The sequence below is a fragment of the Heterocephalus glaber genome, unplaced genomic scaffold, assembly GCF_053883595.1.
Source record: "Heterocephalus glaber isolate CG9 unplaced genomic scaffold, H.glaber_assembly_v1.0 deba00001538, whole genome shotgun sequence".
Lineage (NCBI taxonomy): Eukaryota > Metazoa > Chordata > Mammalia > Rodentia > Bathyergidae > Heterocephalus > Heterocephalus glaber.
Window position 1 is genome coordinate 38797307 of NW_028258333.1, and position 23072 is coordinate 38820378.

General features: G+C 33.5%; 1 protein-coding gene across 8 annotated transcripts in view; it reads left to right on the forward strand.

The window, feature by feature from the left end:
• The window catches only part of Gpbp1 (GC-rich promoter binding protein 1), a 67748-nt gene that overhangs the window by 39175 nt on the left and 5501 nt on the right, over positions 1-23072 (forward strand). For 4 of the 8 annotated variants that reach the window (XM_021261400.1, XM_004848501.4, XM_021261401.2 and 1 more), the window contains exons 4-12: positions 1245-1368; positions 1497-1720; positions 5171-5237; positions 6220-6279; positions 12717-12901; positions 13341-13481; positions 15094-15261; positions 15716-15903; positions 21216-21318. In XM_021261400.1, coding sequence (XP_021117059.1) covers positions 1245-1368; positions 1497-1720; positions 5171-5237; positions 6220-6279; positions 12717-12901; positions 13341-13481; positions 15094-15261; positions 15716-15903; positions 21216-21318 — 1260 coding nt within the window. Of the gene's footprint in view, positions 1-1244; positions 1369-1496; positions 1721-4584; positions 4676-5170; positions 5238-6219; positions 6280-12716; positions 12902-13340; positions 13482-15093; positions 15262-15715; positions 15904-21215; positions 21319-23072 lie in introns of those variants that run through there. The other 4 variants (XM_087189415.1, XM_013073519.3, XM_087189414.1 and 1 more) reach the window with 2 other exon arrangements.

The following is a 23072-nucleotide window of genomic DNA, read 5'->3' on the forward strand; positions in this document are numbered from 1 at the left end:
CATCTTAAATTTTCTCTAGATATAAATGTTTGTTATTGGTAACACAGTGTAGTATTCTTTGGCTTCTCTCCATAATGTTCATAAACTGAAAAGATAAAATAGATTAATAAGATAGATCATAATTTGTATGGGGAGAACTGTAATGTTCAGTCCTTAGTTCCAAAATTTTTTCCTGAAAAGAGGGCTCTGATAAGTTAAAATTTCATACTTTAAGGCACATTTCAGTCAGGTGAATTGGAGTTGAAGGATGTATGTGAGTTAATAAGCTGTTGAAAGGTAATTGCTGGGGCTTTGTTTTTTAATCTTCAGTTTGTAGTGAGAGGGTAAAAAAGAGGGACGTGTTAGCCACAGCTTCAAGAGATTTAACTGTTGTGCTAAAGATGATTTAACAAAGATACAGTAAGAGAAGGTCTTGATTTCCCCCCATTGAGGGGGCAGTGAGTAGTGAGGATATTGTTGTTAAAAAGGTCTGACAGAATCAAGAAAAGAAGTTAGGGATTGATCCTGGCTTGCGACTTGTTAACTAGGTAGGTGTAGGATGGTAAAGATAATCTTGAAGGGACTGATTCTGAAAGTAGGCATTAAGTTTGAGTTGACTACTCATGTTGGGCATGAAATACCAACCTGTTCTAATTTGTATTTTTTGATTACTAGAGAAACTGCATATGCTTTCATTATTTTTAGCTCTTCATAGTTCCAAGAAGTATTTTTTGTATCCTTTGCTCATTTTTTAAAAATTTTAAGAATTTTGGTTATGATTTTCAGATTGCTATAGTTGATTTGGGAAAAGAGTCTAGAAATGAATCTAGAGAACTTAAAAACTGAAGTTTCAATTGACAGACCTTATTTTGGACTTAGAAGAAAGCTTTGAGATAAAATGAAAATGTTTATGTGAAGTAGTATCTGATACAGGATATTATACTTTGTTATGAGAAATGTATCATATTGTAACTTGTATCCCTTATAATGTCATTTTACCTTTAATATTTTTTGCAAGAGGCGATGGTAACTCTTGAACACTTTCAGAGAAGTGTGCCTGTTTCCATAAAGTAAAAAAAAAAGGACCAGAAATGGATTCCACCTCATTCTACATGAGTTACCAGTTATTAAATACCTGTAAAATAATTACATAGTATTCTCCTTGGCCATTTAAAATTCTTGAAAATAAGGTGGATTGTCAATAGTTTTAAAAGTTATTTAGGTTTGTAAGTATATTTATCTATATGTTTAATGCTTCATTTCAGTCATCACTGAATTTTGAGAAACATTCTGAAAATTTTTCATGGACAGAAAGTCGATATGATGTGAATCGTCGACGACATAATTCTTCAGATGGCTTTGATTCTGGTATTGGGCGTCCTAATGGAGGTAACATTTGCTAAGGAGTGATGGAGTTTAAGGATAATGTTCTTCACAGCCTTTTAAGGATGTTTTGATTGCTCTTAATCTTTAAGCATAACTATCTGAATTTATTTTATCTTTGTTATTAAATAAAGGTACCTTTGGAAGGAAAGAAAAGAATGGATGGCGTACACATGGTAGAAATGCTACTGAAAACATAAATCACCGAGGGGGATACCATGGTGGAAATTCTCGTTCTCGAAGCAGTATTTTCCATTCTGGAAAAAGCCAAGGACTACATGAAAGCAACATACCTGACAATGAAACTGGGAGGAAAGAAGACAAAAGGGAGCGAAAACAGTTTGAGGCTGAGGACTTTGTAAGTTTCTTAAAAAGTGCCATTTTAGTATCAAGGCAAACTTAGGAGGTTTTATCTCAATACAGGTTATTTTCTATAAAGATCACACTTGACAGGTAAATACCTGTGCAGTTATTTTATAAGCCTAAAATTTTGTTTGGGATTTTTGTTCATCACCTTCCACCAACCACTCCGCTCCTTCCCTCCCTTCCTCCCTCCCTCCCTCCTTTCTTCTCTTAACCTCTCTCTCTCTCCTTTCCTTTTCTCCCTCACACCCCCTTTCTCTTCCGACTTCAGTTTATTCCAGCATCTCACCATGTATATAGCTTTAAAAACTTCTGGTGTTACTTGTGTTATTTTATTCCTTGCAGAAAAATGAATAATTTTGCTGAGAAGAGTAGTTAAGCTTAATTTATTTGCAACTGCATCATAATATATTTTAAAAACTATTATGCTTTTGGAAAGAGCATTTTACCAATACATTTTATCAATTGATTGATTTATTGAGATAGGGTCTTGCTATGTTGGCTGGTCTGGTCGTGAACTCGGGCCCATGTGTTTCTCTCACCTCACGCTCTGGAGTAATTGAGACTATAGACATGTGCCACCGCGCTAGCTCCAGTACATTTTATTTCAGTCGTCACTGTTATTTATTTTCAGCAAATACATTTACTTAATTTCGTGTGTGTGCATGCGCGCGTGCGCTGCTAGGGATTGAGACCAGGGCTTTGAGCATGCTAGCATGCTATCTACCATAGAGCTAAATTCCAAGCCCTATGTTGTCAACACATGATTATTCCCATATGACCCTTAAGCTACTCTTAGAAAAGCACTCTGTGTTTTGTAGCTATTTCTCCACTTAATCTTAGCCAAAAGGCTGAGAAGTGATTGCAGCTATTTCTCTATTTAAGTTTCTTTGTGATCAGGGAGAGCAAACTAAATTTTTATCCTAGGTCAGATAAAATTAATGTTAATTCCACTACTAAAAATAAGTTTGAGCTAATAAAGAGCAAAGTTTTTGTAATTTTTTCCAGTTCCTGAATTCTTTCATCTAAACACTAAACAATGCTTACCTAAATACTGTCCATCTCAAATTAGAGAAAAATTAGTTCAGTGTACAGCCCTATTTACCTAGTAATTGTGATTCATGATATGTCTTAATGTACTATAGAGAATTTACATTTTATCTTTATATATTCTTATTTACATATTTGAGTACCCATTTTCATTGAGATTTTATTCTTACAGAAGCAGTGAGAACAAAAAGCAATTCATATTTTGCAGAGAATGTAGACAAAAGACTATTAGATGTCTGTTGGGTTTGGAAAGTCAAGAGAAGCTTTTGTAGAAAAGTGGCATTTAATCTGGGGCTGACATGAAAAGGAAGGGAACAAGCTTTGTTTAGACGGACTGAGTGTGCAGCTCAGTGGTAGAGTGCATGCTTAGCATGGTGAAGCCCTGTGTTCAGTCCCCAGCAAACCTCCTGCCATCCAGTATTGGGAGAAAAAAGGGAAGAGTCAGTGTAAGATTTTAGTTTTTTGGTACCAGGGTTCAAACTTGGAACCTTGAGCTTGAGAGGCAGGCACCGGAACCACTGAGCTAAATCCCCAGCTGCAACAGATTTTAGTTTTAAAACTGTTACAGTTGGTAGATCTTGAGTTGATTATCAAGGTAGAAGAAGGACTTGTTAGAAAAGCAGAGGCAGTAGTTTAGGAGAAAATAATGGCTTGAGCTAGGTAGCCGAGATACGTGAAGACATGCTTCCAAACTACATTTGTAAATAGTTTAAGTGGAGGTTTGAGTAAGGGAAAGAATTTGATAGATTGGATTTAGGGTAGGGAAGTGATGAGGGAATGCAAAGAATAAAAGATTACTTTCAAGTTCTATTTCAAGTAACATTGGAATCTCTATGCCTTCCCATTTGTGTGGTCAATTTTTTTCACTTGATAGTTACCATAAAATTAAATTTTTTTAACCAAACAGAATAGTAGTGCTGTCTTTAGTGTTGTGAAGGTTAAATAAGTACTGTAAATGAATCAGTTAAAACAGTATAACAGTATAACATTTAATACAAATTTGTTGATGCTGTTGTCATTATCCCCCATCTCTGCCCCGAAGATGCTGGTTAGCATTTATTATAATTCTAGACTTGGAATATAAACAATGTAATTTCTAATAATGTGTTTAATAGCATGGTATAATTAAGAAATGCAGCTGGACATGGTGGCACAGGCCTGTAATCCCAGCTACTCTAGAGACTGAGGTAGGAGAATACCAAATTCTAGGCCAGCGTAGGCAACTTAGTGAGACACTGTCAAAATAAAAAGGGCTGGGAGTGGGGATATAGCTCAGTGGTAGAGTGCTTGTTCAATCCCCAGTACTGTAAGGGGGGCGGGGGGAGAGGGGAGGAGGGCCTATATAGTCAGTAACAAAATCTTAACCTTATTCAATTTGTATGTATCAAGGAATGAATCATTACGGTATGCATGTATATTCTTTTGAGGCATTATAGTAATATCAGTTCAGTGCTTAGTAATAATTTACTTATATAGGTGATTAAAATATATTTACATTCATTTTATTTAGCATGTATTATCTTCTTTAAATGAGGCTGGCTCTGTTGCCCGGTAGTGTGAAAAACATCTAACACAATACTAAAAGTTTAAGATTCTGAACATATCTACCAAGATCAGGTTTAGAGTACCCATTCAACACTCATCTTTCTTTTCTATTTAATAATCCTGATCATTACTAGTTGAAATAAAAATTTTCACTTTGCTTTGAGAACAAGTGTGTTACCTAAAGCAACCCAGTGATAATAACCTTCTTCCTCTTCTCTGATCTTGACTTTATGTTAAGGAGGAATTAATCTCAGCCTGATACAAAGACCACATTCTCTCTTGTTTGCTGCTATCTTGCTCAGACTGGCCTGGAACTCTCCTGGACTCAAGCCAGTCTCCTGCCTCAGCCTCCCAGGTAGCTGGGACTACACACATGCATAACCGTGCTGTTTTTTTTCTTTGGTTGTTGTTGTTTGTTTTGTTTTACTGTGCGTGCGTGCGTGCGTGCGTGCGTGCGTGCGTGTGTGTGTGTGTGTGTGTGTGTGTGGTGCATGGTGCTGGGGAACAAACTCAAGGCCTCATTTATTAGGCAAGCGCTGTACTGCTGAGCAACACCCCAGCCCTTTTCTTTTCCTTAAAATTCATGCTTTCATCAGATACTCGTGGATGATTAGAAAAACTTTTTTTCCACCTTCAACTAGCAGTGCACATAAATAGTAAAAGCATTTTAATGATTAGCAGAGTAAACTGAAAATAAGTAAAGTTTATTAGTCATTAATAGTTAAGAGTTGATCATATCAGGTTCTTCAGTTACAGGATTTATATTTATGAGATTGCTTTTGAAGGATTTATTGCTTAAATGTGAGATAATTAAATACTTTTAAGAATTTTAATTTTAACTTTGTTCCAGCCATCTTTAAATCCTGAATATGAAAGAGAACCAAATCACAATAAATCTTTAGCTGCAGGTGTGTGGGGTAAGTGATTTTCTGTCTAATTTTGAGGGGTTCAAAATGTTGATATTTATGGGTTTTCATTTATTTTTTTAAATAAAAAGTAGGCCAGATTAAAACTTTCTCTAAGTGTCTGTTTTTGATGTGCTAACCTACAGAAACGTAACACATAAGAGATTTGAGGTAGTAGAGTTTTACTTGAGATAGTACATCTGCAGAGTTAGTATCATGAAGTATTCTCAATTTGATTGAGTTTTTTGGAAATGATTGTTAATGTAAGTTTTAGAGCAGCCCGATAAACTAAAATCCAAAAAACTTAAATTTTTAGTTTTATAGTTCAAAACTTAGTTGAATGGAAAAATAAGTACTCTGATCATAGTGTGACATAAAATCAAGATTTTTTTGCCTATGAAATGATTGTTCATAGACTGTTGGAAATAATTTTATATTTTCCTATGGAACTAGTCTGTATTTGCAATTATTTGCCTTTTTGATTTTCAAGGCTTTGGTAACATCCCTTTAAAACTGTTGTTTAATTTGATTGCCTCTTCAGAAGATTAAACTGCACTCATACAGTACAAAGTAGACAGCTTTTAAAAGAGTTAAGTGAAGTTTAAAATAATGGAAAATCTTACAAGGTTTAACATCTGGAAAATAAATGTAATTATTTGATATCAAGTTCAAAGTGCTGTGTCCACTTTGAAACTTGTACTAATCTTGTATTTTTGTATTGAAAATTAATAACTTATTAAAAAGGATTGTGGCTTATAGTATACTACTCCTAGTAAAGGCATTATTTTAAACTTTGCCACTTCCTGTACTGTTCTAATTGTATTTATTGGGTGAAACTGGGGAATTATTTTGTTTTCTTTGATCTCCCTCTTTTATTTAAGGGCTTTTTGAGGGTGGGTGGGCGGGGTGGTGGTGGTCAGGCACTTTTGTTAGAACCATGTGAATGGCTTGTTTTTTCTGTATTGCAAATTAGTATTTCTACCACTCTCCCCAGGCCTACACGCCCAGACACACACATACCCAACCAAAAAAATCTCCCAAGCTCCTCTCTTAGGTATGTTTCCTTATTCTTCAGTTTTTCTGGGAACAGCTGATTGCATAAGAATATAGAAACCACCTGGAAGGTGTTAAATAGAATCTCTAAGAAATTAGGAATAATTTGGAATTTATTAGAATGAAAGTAAATTTTTGAAAAATAGAATGTCACTGAGCGTTTGTCATATAAAACTACCTATAGATTCTATTGCTAATGATCCTTGGTTGACTTAATAGTCTTAGAAATGGTTTAAAGGCAAAGACATCTTTGTAAATAATGAGACTAAAATGTATTAATATAAAGATTTTGGTTCTGCTGTTTCAGGGCTGATCTAAGGATTTTGAATACTAGTTGAAAAGATGTTTAAATGGAAGGTATACTCTGTTTAGGTAAACTAAGAAATGTTGTCTGCATTAAAAATAAAGAAAGAAAAAGAAAATGGTTAATTGTGGCATGGTTGTTAAATTCCCAGTACTTCCTATAGGAATACAATGAAACTCTCATTGTATCACTTCACTATTCCTGTCTCACTTTCCCCTCGGGTTTCCCAAGTATTGTTTTCCTCATTGCAACATTTAGAATAGCTTTGTTCCTGAGGAAGCCGAGAGAATTTTAGGAAAGACTTCAATAGAGCTTTTCTAGTGCTACTTCCTTCCAGGTAAGTAAAAATTTACTAATGAAAATGTTAATATGTATACAAAGAAAAAAACTGTTCCCAAAACTATGATTTTGTAGATGAAAAATTGGCAGATTCTGAACATAATATTACAATTAAAAAATACCTTGAGGGAAGGTAGGTAGTTAAACTGTTTTAAAATAAAGTTGCTTAAATTTAATTCTACTAAGAACTTAGCTGGCTTTATTTGAAACACCTTTGTGGAGCTTAAACTTGTAACTTTATTTTTTTTCTGTCTTTACCAGTATCACAACTTTTTGGTGCATGAGATTAATAGTTATTAGATATTCTGTCTATATGTTATTAATAATTTGACCAAAACAGGAGTTCAACATACTAGTGTGTCTGAGAATTTTAAAATGATTGTGTTACTCAGTTATTCAGCGGGGGGTGGGGGTGAGGAGTGATGTGTATTTAAATATGTGTTTTCAATTTGAGATAGAGTTGGTGGCTATTTACTGACTTGTGATTTTCAGAAGTCCTTCTGGCTGTTTTTATGTCAGTGATTCAGTATATCAGCAATATTTCATCAGCAAAGATTAAACATTTAGTGCTTAAGACAATAAGTAATGAAAAATTTTCACTAGACATTAGCTTAGTTATGTTTTAATTCAGTGTTTTTGTGTATACCTTGATAATTTAATTAACTTCCCCTGAATTTTGGAATATAAACATTCATATAAATATATAAACATTATTAAATATATAAACATTATTATAAACATTATTAAACATTATTATATAAACATTATTAAACATTATATAAACATTATATAAACATATAAACATTATTAAAAAATTGGGTTTAGCCGTCAGTATCAAAGCAAATTAATGACCAGTTCATAAAGGTGGATGGTTTTCTAGAGAATTTTAATACTAGTCAGAAGCACACAGACTGAATGACATAATTACATTAAATTAGGTATATCATGATGAAAACCATTGAGGTTTTTAAAATAAATTTTGATAAAAATAAAGGAGTCATCTTGATAGGATTCGGTTGATCACTTAAATAACACCACTTTCCTTCTGTGTCTTACATAGAAAAAATTAAAACATTAAGACAGTAATGTAACATATGTTTAAGTTTGAGAAGGAAAAACTGACAAGGGATATGTAAACAACTTGATTCAAGTAAATTTTATTTGATCAGAGTTAGAAACATTAGTGATTGAAGTTATTTAGTTGTTACTTGCAGCATTTATTTCTTTAATCCTGTTCTTTATATGAGTAGTGTTGGAACCTCATTAAAAGAGAAATACAGTGGACTTATGAATTTGATCGCCTCCTGAGGGCTGATTGTAACTCAGGTTGGTTGTAGGTCAATTCAGATGAGATATGGATCTTTACCTGGGTACACGCTATAGATAACAAGAGACAGATGAATCTTCCATTAACCTAATTAAGTTGTTCTTATGTCAGGCTGGTCGTAACTTGAGGGTCCCCTGTATCATTATATGTTGCTATCAAGATAAATATTAAGTTATTGAAACTTGTTTTAACTAATACTCTCATAGTACTATAAACCAAAACATATTTGTTAATTATATAAAAACACTCAAAACCATCAAAACACACATAGAATCAGTCTTTTAAAAACTGGTCTTAGATTATTTTTCTACGTTACAGTTGTGTGCAATAGGAATTTGCTTCAATTGCTTAAGAGTCTTTGAATCTGATGTGAGTCACTGTTGCCTTATGACCAAGTTTCATCTTCAAATTAACATTGCAAACCCAATTCTAATAGTATTTACTTTTCTCTTGATTGTATGCTTTTCTTTATGCATTAAATTTGCACCTTATGTTAAGATAGCAAGATATCGAAAGTAGTAACTGGTATCAAAGTGTTAGTAATCTTGACTCTAGTGGTAGTATTCTTTTTTTTGTTGTTGGTTTTTTTTTGGTGCGGGGGATCGAACTTGAGTCCTTGCGCTTGTGCAGTGGCTGGCGAAACCACTGAGCTAAATCCCCGGCCACTAGTGGTAGTATTCTTAAAAGCCTGTCATCCTGACCATTCAGTATAGTATTTTTAGTTGGCGATGGTAAGCATTTTGAAATATCTGGCATAATAATACCTTAATTTCCATTTCCACTGTAATACTGTATAGTGCTTAAAAAAAACTAGGTTTGGAATCAGATAGATTTAGGTCCTAATGTTAGATCTTTTACTTAAGTATTCTTTCGATTTTGGGCAGATAATGGAATCTCAATTTTTGAATGAATTTCCTCATCTGTTAGGTGAGAATAGTGTAAAAGTAATGAGAAAACCATTAAATTGTCTTTAAAAATCTTGCTCATGTCCCAGTTTCTAGGAAATGTCAGCTAATTATTTTCTTCAAAGCCAGTAAGCTAAGGAAAGTGTAGTTGTAGATTTATTAGAAGACATAAATGAATTTTCGGGATGCTAGACCAAAAAAAGAAGTTCTTAATGAAGTGATTCAATCAGAAACTTTTTGTATGTAACATGGAAAGTATTGTGAAAGATAGGAAAGAGGTTGAAGAATTGAGATTTCAGCTCAAGGTTATCTATGTGACTAGTATTAGTTGGATGTTGCAGTATTTTAATTTGTCTTCTGAGGAATTGGGCCACTTTCCCTCCACCACTGATTTTGTATTTAAGGAATGAAACTATTTCTTATATTCATAGATACAGAGACAATATCAAAACAAAGAGATATTGAAGTCATTTACTGTCAGATCACAGTTATTTGTAGGGTAGAGGGAAATAATAGAATGAAAATTCAAAACATTTACTCTCACTTTTGTAAAATTTAAATTTGAATATTAGAATACCTGTTTACATGAGCTTGAGGAAATAAAGCACATACAGTTTATGGAAAGAAGTAATTTGAAGTTATGTATTTTCTAATTCTTTTATATACGGATTAAGATCTTTCATTAATGTATAAATTTTCTCTTTAAAAAATTAAACACTTTGGATCATCTTCATTAAGTATACCAGTTAACAAAATGGATAGTGTTTGAATCCAAAAAGTTACTTGGAAAGTTTGTTCTAGGAAAGTTTCTGGAGATAATCTATGATAGATTATTTCTGGAGATAATCTAAACAGATATAAAGCAGAAGAGGAGTATAAAAATATAAATGATACAAATGTTTTGTCTATTATCCCTTCTGTTTAGGTAGCTACAGTGTTAGGTTTAAGAACCCTTCTTATATGGGTAAGTTTAGAGTAAATAGAGGACAAAAATTGGCCTTTATCATGTTTGTCTTGTAGTTTTTCTCATTTTCTCCACCCCATGTGTCATCGTAAAATTCCTGAAAAATCATATCTTTAATTTGAATTGTATCTTGACCATAGTAACTTTTCTGTAGTTTTGTAATTATTTACATATGAATCATTTCACATTAACGCAAGACCCTGTCTCAAAAAAAAAAGTTTGTTTTAGTTTAGTTTTTGTGGGGTTTTTGGTTTGTTTTTTTTTTTTTGAGACAAGGTCTTGCTGTGTAAATCAGGCTGACCTCAAACTCCTGGCAGTCCTCCTGCTGTAGCCTCTTTGAGTGCTGGGATTATGGGCGTGCATCTCCCTACCTGGCTATAATAGCACATGTTCTTAACCTCGGTGCTATGATATTTAAATGTGGATGCTCACAAGTAGAATATTGTATCTGCTTCTCTTTCCTCTCAATCCCTCTGACCTTCCTTCAGGAATCTTCATCATCTCTTACTTTGCCTACATCCTCTTCTGTGAATGATTTCTTAGGCTTTACCTTCTTCTTTATAGGACATTCCATCATTCTTTGCACTGAGGACCTCATTTAAGAAACAGCCAGAATATTTCTTGCTCTAAAGGAATCTAGTTTTAGGACAAGTGAAATTTGTAGTCAAACTACTTGAGGCTTAAAGATAATACTCATTTATACTTGTTTACTGTTCATATCTTTGGCCTCCTAGTTTTAATCAGTGATTGCACTGTATTTGTGTAAATTTTAAAAAAAATTTTTCTTTGCATTTTCAGCCTTTCATATGGGAATCTATTCTTCTTGCCAGAAACGCATTATTTAGAATAGAATTTTTCCTTGGTAAATTACTTGATTTTGTCTATATAGTTTTCTTTTCTGCTCTTTACGATATTTGACATTTCCAAGTCCCAGTCTCTGATATTCTGTGTGGCAGATTAAATCACTTTTAGCTGTTAAGTTCCTTTGTGCATGTTCTGAGCTGAAGGTTTATTCTTCAGCATCTCCTTCCTGACATTGAGATCATTTCTTCACTAATGACCCTACTCCTGTACTATTTTATTTAGTTTACTTCCCCATTGTACTTACTTTAACATAAGAATCTATAAGGAAGGAAGATAAATTTGTATGCTTAGTTAGACTTACCTTCATCAGTCTTGTATAAACCTACTTGTGACATATGAATAGAATGTCCCTTGCTCCAACACCTGGATTTTTCTGAGACCAGGCCTTGCAAACTTAGTACCTTTTGAGTTTCCTGAGCATTGGTCAGTTTTTCAGAATCCTGTGTTTTATTTTAATTTTAAGTTTCAGGCCAAGATTTCCTTTTAAATTTTAATATCAAGTGCTTTTAAAAATATTTTATTGCATGTTTTTCATCATGTTTACCAAAAGTAATCATTTTCAAACTTACATTATTAAGTATAATTTCTAATGCTCTTTATTGTTCTGAGATCTTTATTCCTATTTTTTGTTTTGTTTATTTTGTTGTGTAGTATCTTCAGAAAAGTTATACTTTTGATTGGTGATATACTTTTCATTGTGTTCACACTTTTGGAAAGATGAACCTCTTTGTTCTATGCCCTTAGTCTTTCATCTATCAGCATGACAATAGATGAAGCACCAGACCAGCGTTCTCTTTCAGAGAGTTTGAAGCCTCAGATGAACCCAAGAATCCTCTCAGGTTCCTCTAGGGATCTTTGTATAATTTTGTTGAGACGAACCAGTAGGAAGTTTGGTGTAGTTTTGTGGCAGGGCAAAACTCCACTCAGCTCACTAGTTTATAGGATAGTTTATATGCAGAACTATTGATTTAGATTTTTCTGGGATTTCTCTTTTTGAATTAAATCTTCTAAATGAATCTATGGAACATGCTTTCAGAATTTTTGTAAAGGAAGAGAGACATACTTTACTACAGTAATTGTGAATACCTATGTATATCTGTAGTACCTACTTGATTACATATGAACATTAAACTCTAGGAATAATGTCTAATATTTTTAGTAAGTACAGTAGTCTTGAGAATAGCCTGCATTTAGCACTTATTTCTAATGCTGTCTTTAAAAAACAATTGAGTTGATTGTCCCCTCTCACCTGATATCTTGACTGTGCAATAGTTAGGTGATCAGTAAATATTTGAATGAATTGGCACTATGAACATAAGAATTTTCTTTTTACTATTTTAATTTACACATTTAGGAATAGAGGTAGGTTCTTGCTTATTGATTGTAATTTTGCAAGTGGAGTGAAACAATTTAAGTTTTAAGTTATTAGGGTGGAATTTATGGTTTTTCATAAGTTGATGAAAAATATTAGAATTTAATTAAACTTGGTTGTTTTTGAAATTTGCTGAATTCATGTGTATTACATGGCATTGCTCAATTCTTATTGTATTCCATCAGATTATGTTTTAGTTTTCTTAAGCTGGAGTGTAGTTTATACTTATTTAGCTTAATTAACTCAGGAAACAGCTGCTGTTATTTAAAATCAAGGTTTGGAATATAGTGTTCTTTAATTGGATTTATTTTATGGTAAAATTTGAAACACTGTGTAACTCTTGTTTGTGCTTTATTTATGCAGAATATCCTCCGAATCCTAAGTCTAGAGCTCCAAGAATGCTGGTCATTAAGAAAGGTAACACAAAAGATTTACAGCTATCTGGATTCCCAGTAGTAGGAAATCTTCAGTCACAGTCAGTTAAGAATGGAACTGGTCCAAGTGTTTATAAAGGCTTAGTCCCTAAGCCTGCTGCTCCACCTACAAAAGTAAGTTCTGAATTGTTACAAATGAAAGCTATCTTTTATGTATGTATGTGGGTTGTGTCCCCCATGTGTTTAATAGTGAATAAAATTTACAGTTTTTGTTTTGCTAGATACACGTGATATATTTGCTAATAATGTGTGTGTATATATAAAAAATGCTGTTTACTTGGTACTCAGTTTTAGGTTTTTGAAACTAACATGAATTTTATCAGGTGAAAAAAGCCTTAAGCTTTATAAAGCTTTGAAAAAATGATTTAGTTTTTATCTGAATATTAAACTTTGATTTTATTTGTAGGAAAAGAACCATGTAGAAATGAAGTAACACAAAAATAATTCTTTATGAACCAAATGTAGTCATCTTTGTTTGATTGTGTTCACTTGGTTTTTCTATATTTTCTATAGTCTGTTTTTGATAACCATTAATATTTGTGATTTTCTTTAGCCTGTACAGTGGAAAAGCCAAACTAAAGAAAATAAAGTTGGAACTTCTTTCCCTCATGAGTCTGCATATAGTGTTGGCAACTTCAATGCTTTTAAATCAACTGCCAAGAATTTTAGTCCATCAACAAATTCAGTGAAAGAGGTATGGCATTAAAAATTATTTTTAAGGAAGATAACAGTTTTAATAGTGATTTTTTTGTTTGTTTGTTTCATTGAGACAGGGTCTCATTTTGTAGTTCAGACTGGCCTTGAACTCACTGTTTAACTAGGCTAGCCTCTAACTAGAAGTGATCCTTCTGACTCAGCCTCCCAAGTTCTGGGATGACAGGGATGCACCACCATGCCTGGCTTTAATAGTGATTTTTTGAGGCAAGGTCTTGCTGTCTTGTTCAGGGTGGTCTTGAACTCCTGGACTAAAGCGATCCTCTTGACCCAGGTTTCCAAGTAGCTGGAAATACAAGCATGCATCACGATGCCCCACTGCTAGTCATAAAACTGAATATGATAACATAATTTATTAAATGAATAAACATTAAAATAATCTATTTTAGTTTCTTTGGTGTGATGCACACTTTTGTTTTCTATTTTTGTATTTTGAGAAAGTAGGAATAATTTTTAAATGTCTAAGATTTACAAACATACTAAACAGTAAAAGTAATAAAGTGAAGCCCCCTCTATACTTCAGCTAGAAAGTATATTTTCAATGTTGTTGTTATTATTCTTGTGTGTGTTTGTGGTACTGGGGATCAAACAGATTGCTGAGCTATGTTCCTGGACTTTTTTTATTTGGATAATTTGTATTTGATGTTTCTAATAGTTGTGGTATAGGGTTGTACCTTGACTAATAATGAGGTTTGCATTATCTTAGAATTACATGTATCTCTTTTGGGGGACTGATGTATCTTTCCTTAGTATCAACACTTAAGACAGGGAGAGAGGAGGAAGAGGGAAAGTAGTGTATTGTTATTGTACAGAGAATGAGTATCTAGTAGCTTTGTTTCATTTGATCAAGGTTTTGAAACTCTCACATCAGGGAGTTCCCCTCACCCATCCAGGATCAGAGAAAATTTGACTATATTTTTACACCTGAAATTACTTTGGAATATTATATTGGAACATCATGACCCCTCATGTACTCTTTCTCATTTATGTTCTCAGTCATAGAATTTTTTTAGCTAAAAGGGAAGGGCCAGTATTTCAATTGGTTTATTGTGCTTAGATTAAATATAGTATTCAGACATTAATACTAGCACTTAAACATTATTATAATTTATTTCCATGGCCAAGAATATCCCTGTGACACAATTACACCATTTTGTTTTCTATGTTCTACTGCCAGAACACCAAAGAACCAAAAACAAAAGCAGTTAATGTCCCATTTTCCCCTTACCATCCCTTCTCTCCAAAATTTTTTGTGGCGAAATCTATCCTGAAAAACCCTAGGTGTATATGTATATAAGTAATTGTAAAATAGATCTCACTGTTGTTTGAATCCTAGAACTTTTGAAACATAATTTGAAAAACTACTGTTAATATTATCAGATCTTGGCTCTGAGCGAACATTCTTTTGTTGACTCATTCAAAACAAAAGGAAAAAATATATAGGGATAGAGAAAAATAAGAGTTTGAAATAGACCTTAAGATCAGTGTTACATGTGAATAAAGGCAAAAAAGGAAGTTGCAACAGCTTCGAACTTTATATTGATATCAGTTCATGGATACATATTTATCAGCATTTCTGAATTTCCTCTTAGTGTAATCGTTCAAATTCCTCTTCGCCTGTTGACAAACTTAATCAACAGCCTCGTCTAACCAAACTGACACGAATGCGCACTGATAAGAAGAGTGAATTTTTGAAAGCATTAAAAAGGGACAGGGTAGAAGAGGAACATGAAGATGAAAGCCATGCCTGCTCAGAGAAGGTAATTAGTTTGTAGCAATAGTTGAATTTACATTAACATGTCATTAGAATACTTGGGCAGATATTTAAGATTTTGGAACAAAGTTTGATCTTCCTGAAAAAAGGCTAGCTAACCATTTGCATAATTAATGGCTTCCTTTCTAAAGTATATTTTCTGATTCTTTTCATTTTCTCTGCTGTGATTGATTTAAAAATTTCTGTTCATATTTATTTTCTTTTTCTCTCTATGCATTCTTATCCTTTCTGTTTTGCCTTTGTTGAGTAGATGTGACTACTTAGGGTCAAAAAGTTCTAAGTGTCTTTACACAGTTTGCCATTACAAGACTATTCAAAATTTAATGATTGTAAATATCACACTTATATTCTCCATGGGAATCTAGCCAAAATTTATTAAAGTTTTATAGTAACTGTGTTTGTTAGAGCTCATTTTCTCTTTTATATTCCCTAAAAACCAGGATGAAGACTCATTCAATTTGCATAACAGCAATAGTACTCATCAAGAAAGGGATATAAATAGAAACTTTGATGAAAATGAGATTCCACAAGAGAATGGCAATGCCTCAGTAATTTCCCAACAGATAATTCGATCTTCAACCTTCCCACAAACTGATATTCTTTCCAGTTCACTTGAGGCAGAACACAGGTCAGTATTGATTTTTACTTTTTCTCTGGCATTTCCTGTATTATAGGCCTCTTGTGTGATTCATGGAGTTTTGCAATGCTGTACAACCTAGGTTGCATATGCTAGGCATGTGCTATACTACTGAGCTGTACCACCAACCCTAATTTATTTTTAACAAGCTTATTGAGATGTACATAATCATAAATTTTACCTATTCTAAGTGTACAGACCAATTATTTTTAGTATGTGGAGTCATGCAGTTGCCATTGCAGTGTAATTTTAGAACCTGTCTTTGAAGAAAGCCGTGCTCATTTGCATTTACTCCTCATTTTCACATTCTGCTCTCCTTAACAACTCGTTAACATTTGCCTGTAGACTTGCCTTTTATGACTTTATTATAAGTGGATTCTTATCATATGTGGTCTTTGTGTCTAGCGTCTTCATATTTTCAAGGTTTGTTTAGTCACGTCAGTACTTTTTTCCTTTTTTCATTGCTGAACAGTACATTGGCTGTACCACTTTTTGTTCATTGGTTAGTAGATATTAGTTATTGCCACCTTTTCACTGTTACAGATCATGTTATGAATATATATGTACAAGATTTTGTGTATTTTTTATTTCTCCGGTAGAGATCTAGGAGTTGAATTGTTTAGAGAGACATAGGTAACTGTTGAACATTTTGAGAAACTGAAGAGTATTTTGCAAAATGACTACCATTTTTAATCATCTTAAGCAATGTAGAAGGTTTGTTTTCTTCCTATTTTCACCAACATATGGTACCATCTATCTTCAATATAGCTATTCTAATGGATATGAAGTGGTATTTTTTTGTGGTTTTAAATATGCATTTCTTTAATGATTAAAGTATTGGGCATCTTTTCCTATGTCATCTTTGGGAAAAATACTTATTCAAATACTTCGTCCATTTTTCAGTTACATTCTCATTTAAAGTTGTAAGAGTCATTATATATTTTGTGTATAAGTTTCCTATATGATTTGTAGACACCTCCTCCCATTCCCTTGAGTTGTGTTTTTAGTTTATCAATGGTGCCTTTTTGAAGGGTGAAACCTTTTAATTATGACTGAAGTCCAGCTTCTGATCATTTATATAAGCTTTTTGTATGGTGTGAGGTAGGAGTTCAAAATCATCCTTTCCTGTAGTGGTTATCCAGTTTTCTCTGTATGTGATTTATTTGCTGCAGACTGTCAAGAGCCTTTCCTGTTTTCATCATTGTAGTCTTAAAAACATTTTTAAAATAGTAGTAACTCTTACATGGTTTAGTCTCAGAATTGAAGAATATTCCAGTCTAGTGTGGATTTTGATTTCTCCCCTTTTCCCCCTATGATTTATAGTACACTTCTAGCACCCATCCCTTTATTTTTATTGTTGTTGTTTGTTTGTTTTTGGCACCAGGGATCAAACTCAGGACCTTGCAGTTAAGAGGCAGGTGGCGGCATCACTATAAAGTTCTAATCTGTCTACACTTACACTGTAAAACTTATTTAATAAAGGTTTTCCTTTAAAGACCTGTGTAATCTTTATACTTGAATTGTGTATTGTTATTTCATCTCCATGATCTATCATTTTTCTCCTTCTATAAAACATGTTCTTTGTTTCTTTCTTTTTATTTTTTTGGTACTGGGGATCGAATTCAGGACCTTGCACTTGCAAAGCAGGCTACAGAACCACTGAGCTAAATGTGGCCCCATTGTATCCTTTAGATATAGCTGTGTATATGGCAGTATAAACATTTCTTTTAATTTTACAGTTTTCCTACTGCGGACTTAACAACTTGTGACTAAATGATTAGGCTGGTGATAAATGTGAATGCTCATTTCATGAGTTCATTTAGGTAGATTAAATTAGAGCTAAATTAATCATTAAACATAAACTCATTTGTTCAGACAAACTATTTTGTTAGTATATATTTAATGTGAATGAATAACTTTTATTCCCTCCTAAGTTGTAGATCTCTACTCACATAATACGGTTTATGACTTGTAACTGATCTGTGGACTTGAATCATGGATGCAGTGTCAAGCCATATAGAAAATAATAAACATTAATTTCTCTTTTAAAAGACTAATGAAATTTAAAAGTTTTGCTCCATTCTGATGCATTTCTCCATCATTCTAATGCATCATCTTTGATTTCCTCTTTGAATCCATTATTTGATAGTACGGTTGTATTTTATGAAACTTAATTGATGAAGATTTACATTCTCTGCTTTTACAAATCTTGCTGGTATAAATATCCTTGGATTTATATCCTTCAGTATTTGTGGGTATTAGATTACTAGGAGTGAAGTTGATTGGTTAAGTGACATTATTTTAAATGATCAGTTGCTGTCATGTTATCCCAAAATATTCTGATTTACACTTGTCACTATTTAAATATTTCAAGTCAGACAGGTGGTAGGAAGAAGGTCTGTGTGTAGAAGAGAAAGTATACAAATACATCTGATATTCTAATGATGGTAAAATATGAATTCTCTTTTAGGGAAGATTTAGCATAGGCAATAAAAAAACAATGATGAAAGATGCATTCTTTTTTTTTTTTTTTGTACTGGGGATCGAACTCAGGACCTTACGCTTGCAAGGCAGGCGCCAGAACCACTGAGCTAAATCCCTGACCCCGAAAGATACATTCTTTATGTATTAGAATCTATTAATTATGGCTCTAGTAAAATTGATGCCTAGTACGCAAACGAAGTTGGTCCACACTTCTTAGAAATGGTTCTTAAAACCCCTCATAGCTATATTGAATTCTTTAACTGTATTGTTTTTTATCTTTAGAGCAAATGTTTAGTGCAGAAAACATGTTGGTGGTTTCTTGTTTCACCCATTAAGACTTTAGTTCCATACCTTGACAGAATTTGGTTCTGTGTGACTGCTAGTGAGGTAAATGAAGACAATAGATCTCAGGAAATAAGCCAAAGAAAGCAAGCTGAAAATACCCTAAATTTTGGAGTAAGTCCTGGGGAGAAAATAATTCAGACCCATCATGAGTAAAAATGTATCAGTGATGACTACCTGGCTGATTATTTATTAATTACCTGAACGATTGTTTCTTAGATACATGTCTACTTTTGGATATCTTGTGAGTTATTTTTTGTTTAAAACAGTACATATTTTTCTTTTGTATTTTGTTTTGTTCTGTTTTTTGAGACAGGGTCTTACTGTGTAGTTCAGGTTGGCCTTGAATTCACTTTGTAGTCCAAGCTGGCCTCAAATTAATGGTGCTCCTACTGTCTCAGCCTCCTGAGTGTTGGATGTACTTAGATTTTCTTGAAAAGTTTTAACAAAACTTTTTTTTTTCTTTTGGACAACTGTTACAAAATTAGGTTTGTTGAATTAACTCTAGGAATTCTATTACCTAATGTGGACATGAGGGTGAAGAAGACACTAAAAACAGTTTTTTACTAGCCATACATAGAATGAAATTACAAGATTCTTGTTTTCAGATTTGGTGAAAATGTGAAAGTAAAGATACTAATGACGTGGAATCACTTTAAATTCTTAGCTTGAGTTTTCTTAAATTTAACATGTTTGTAAGTGTTCCAAAGCTGTATGTCAATACATTTTTTTCCTAAGCTAACAAAGTGATAGCTTCTTACAGATTACAGGTTTTATATCTAGGTAAAAATGGAGTGAAAGTTCTTTCCCAGGCTTCATAGTTTCAGTCAACTTTATTTAATTGTGACTCTTAAGTATATACTTACCCCCTTCTCATATTTGTTGAATTTAACAATCAGATGTGATACAGTTCTTAAGAATAATTCTTTTGTCCAAGTGTTATGTAACTGTTAGATAATATACAGTATCATTCTGGAGTATTAGAATTTTATTCCCGGGAATTTAACCCAGGGCTTTGCATGTGCTAGCCATGCAGTTTGCCTCTGAACTACACTCCTGGTCCAATATTTGTCTTTTGTTATATCCCCTTTTGTTATAGTTATGATAGTATATTCTGTCTGCATTAATTGTTCCATGAAGATGCAGTGTTCTTTTTTTAAAGTAAATATATGAGCCTAGCAAAAGCAGTTAGTTTGTTTTACTAATCTAAATCTATAGATTTTGTTTTAGGTGGCACTGAACAATAAAAGGGAATGGAAATGCTGTTCCAAAGAGAGGCCATGTGGCTAACAAGTGAAGACAGTGCATTGGAAAATAAAAATTAAATGCTCAATAGTAATGAAGGAAATAATATTGACTGTGACATTTTGGTTTGGGCAACAGAGTTTAGTACAGCATCTAACTAACTTTGAGGGCAGAAAACCAAAATGCCATTCCTTCTTTGCTGTATCAAGTAGGAAATTTGTAAAATATAGTCCACATGTTGAATTTTTCTCGAGATTACTGAGTAATGATACTCTTTGAGACTTGCAAAAAGGTATGAATGTCTACAGGCTGCTCATGAATGGCAGGCACAGGTTGAAAGTTGGGTAAGGATAAGTAGAACTGAAAAAAATACTTAAGGAATGCAGTAGAAACAACCACCCTGTCAGACCAATATAAGAGAAATGGCCTCCTGGGTAGCAGAAACTTGAAATCATTGAGTCAGATACAGTGGCTGTTGGTGCAGTGTTTGTGTTTGCCCAGCTAGAGAGAAAGAGTTACTGGTCAGTCCTTTGTTAGTTCTGCATGATGTGAAAGTATTCTTTAAAAATTGGAAAGAGAAGAATACATACTCATTTTTACTTATTTAGATAATTGAGAGCTTTTAAACATTTTTGTTATTGTAGGATATAATGCCTGTCATTTATGTGTCATGATTGGCATATACCTAAAGTGCTATCTATAAAAGAATAAACTGTAAAATGCAAGATAGGCTAAGCTGTCCTATTTGTTCTGTTTTTGTGTTTTGTTTTGTTTTGTTTTGTTTTGTTTTGCTTTGTTTTGAAGACAGGGTGTCACTCTATAGTTCAGGCTGGCCTCAAACTCCCAGGGATTCTCCTGCCTCGCTCAGCCTTCCAAGTACTGGCATTACAGGTGTGTGCCATGCCTGGCCTCCTACTCTTTCTTTTTACAATAGAAAACTTAATGAGTAGTAAAGAATATGTTGGAATTGTGGTATTGAACAAAAAGGGGAAGAGTATTACTGTTACTTTTGGTATAAGAATTTGGCAAATTTTCCTTCCCATCTCCTCTGTTGCAAGTTTCTAGCCTAGCCTTGACACCAAAGATTAATCAATTAAGCAGTTTATTCTTATTTTACTATTAAAAATAGTTTAACTTAATCTGATTTATTTTCAGAAAATACTCAAAGCATAAATGGAATTTTTTGTGTGTTCATTTTCTAAGTCAAACTTTATGATTTCCCTTCTTTTCAGGTTGTTGAAGGAAATGGGCTGGCAGGAGGACAGTGAAAATGATGAAACATGTGCTCCCTTAACTGAGGATGAGATGAGAGAATTCCAAGTTATTAGTGAACAGGTAAGAAAACCGGAGTTATTCGTATTCACTTCTAAATGCATCTTCCTTAATTAGAATAAAGAAGCATGGGAGTGCTGGGAATTTAGCTCAGTGGTTCCACTGCCTGCTTCGCAAGCACAAGGTCCTGAGTTCAATCCCTGGTACAAAAAAAAAAGCATGGGGGAATGGTTTACACTTTTATTAAGGAATTTATTAAAACCTACGTTATAAAGTAACTTCACCTTCCATTTCTCTTGCACAAAAATATTTCATATTCTTTAACATTTTGTGTCTATAAACTGTTCTCGTTATGCAGAGCCTCCTCCATATGAAGATGGTATATTTATATTGTGATCTTCAGAAACACTTGTATTAGTTTTTCCATTAGTAAGACAAAATACCTGACACCCATAGGAGGAAAGGTTTAATTTAACTAATGTTTTGGGTTCATAATCACCAGGAAGGTCATGGTGGAAGGGAGTAGGGATAGAGCAAAGCTGCTCGGTTTATGGCAGCCTGGAAGTTCATAGTGCCAGAGAGGAACCAGCAGGAGGATTACTGGGAGTTAGTTCGAGGCCAGCCTGGGCTACATAGTTCAAGACCAGCCTGAACTACCCAGACTCAGTTTCAAAAACAAAAATTTGAAAAGGAAAAAATAAGAAAATGGAATACATAATGTAGAAAACCCCAATACGCCCCCTACACTGAAATAAGCAGCAAAGTTGCAGGAAGTAAAATCCAACACACAAAAATCAGTTGCACTTTTAACACACAGCATTAACAACGGACAGTTCAAAAAGTATTATTAAGAAAATATTCCACTTGTAATACCATAAAAGAAAAAAATTTAGAAGTAGCACACAAGCAATAAAGTTCACCAAGGAGGCAAAAAATGTACATCCAAAACCCACAACAACAATGCTGAAAAAAAATAAAAGATACCAAGCAATGGAAAGACATCCCATGCTCAAGCTTGGAACACTTCTTATTATTAAGATGTCAAAACTACCCAAACGATCAAAAGATTCAGTAACAATACCTTTCAAAATCACAACAGCATGTGTTGCAGAAATAGAAATCCTTATGGAATCTGAAGGGACTCCAAAACTTTTTTTTGGCAGTCCTAGGAATTGAATTCAAGGAGTACTGAGCTACACCATTAGCACTTTATTTTTTTAAAAAAGTTTTATTTAGATAGAACCTTGCTAAATTGGAATTTGCAAACTTCCTGCTGTAGTCTTCAGAGTAGTTGGGATTAGAGGCATGTAGGAACATGCCCAAGGTTCCTGATTCCAAAATTTATCACAAAGCTATAGTAAGCAAAACAGTCTAAGCCTGACACAGACCTAATCATTAAGGAAATAGAAATCAAAAGCACATCCCAAACTGAATTGCCAATTAGAAAGGTTATTTTTTTAAAAACAAAATAACAATTGTTGGCAAAGAAATGGAAAAACCTGACTCTTGTGCAGTTGTTAGGAATGTAAAATGGCAGAGCCACTGAAACATAGTGTGGCAGTTCCTCCAAAACTATTTCAACCACTATAAAAATCCAACAGTTGTATACCCAAAGTAATTGAAACCAAGGGCTTGCACACTTGTTTGCAGAGCAGAATTTACATCCTAGTGATTAATCTAGAGAGTAATTCCAGTTGTGGAGATCTGAGAAAACATAATTAAGGAGTTAGATTTGAATTGGCCTTTGAAGGATAAGATGAGGCAGTGACATTGCTGGTGCAAGGAATAAAATAGAGGCAAAAGAGTAAAGGGTATGC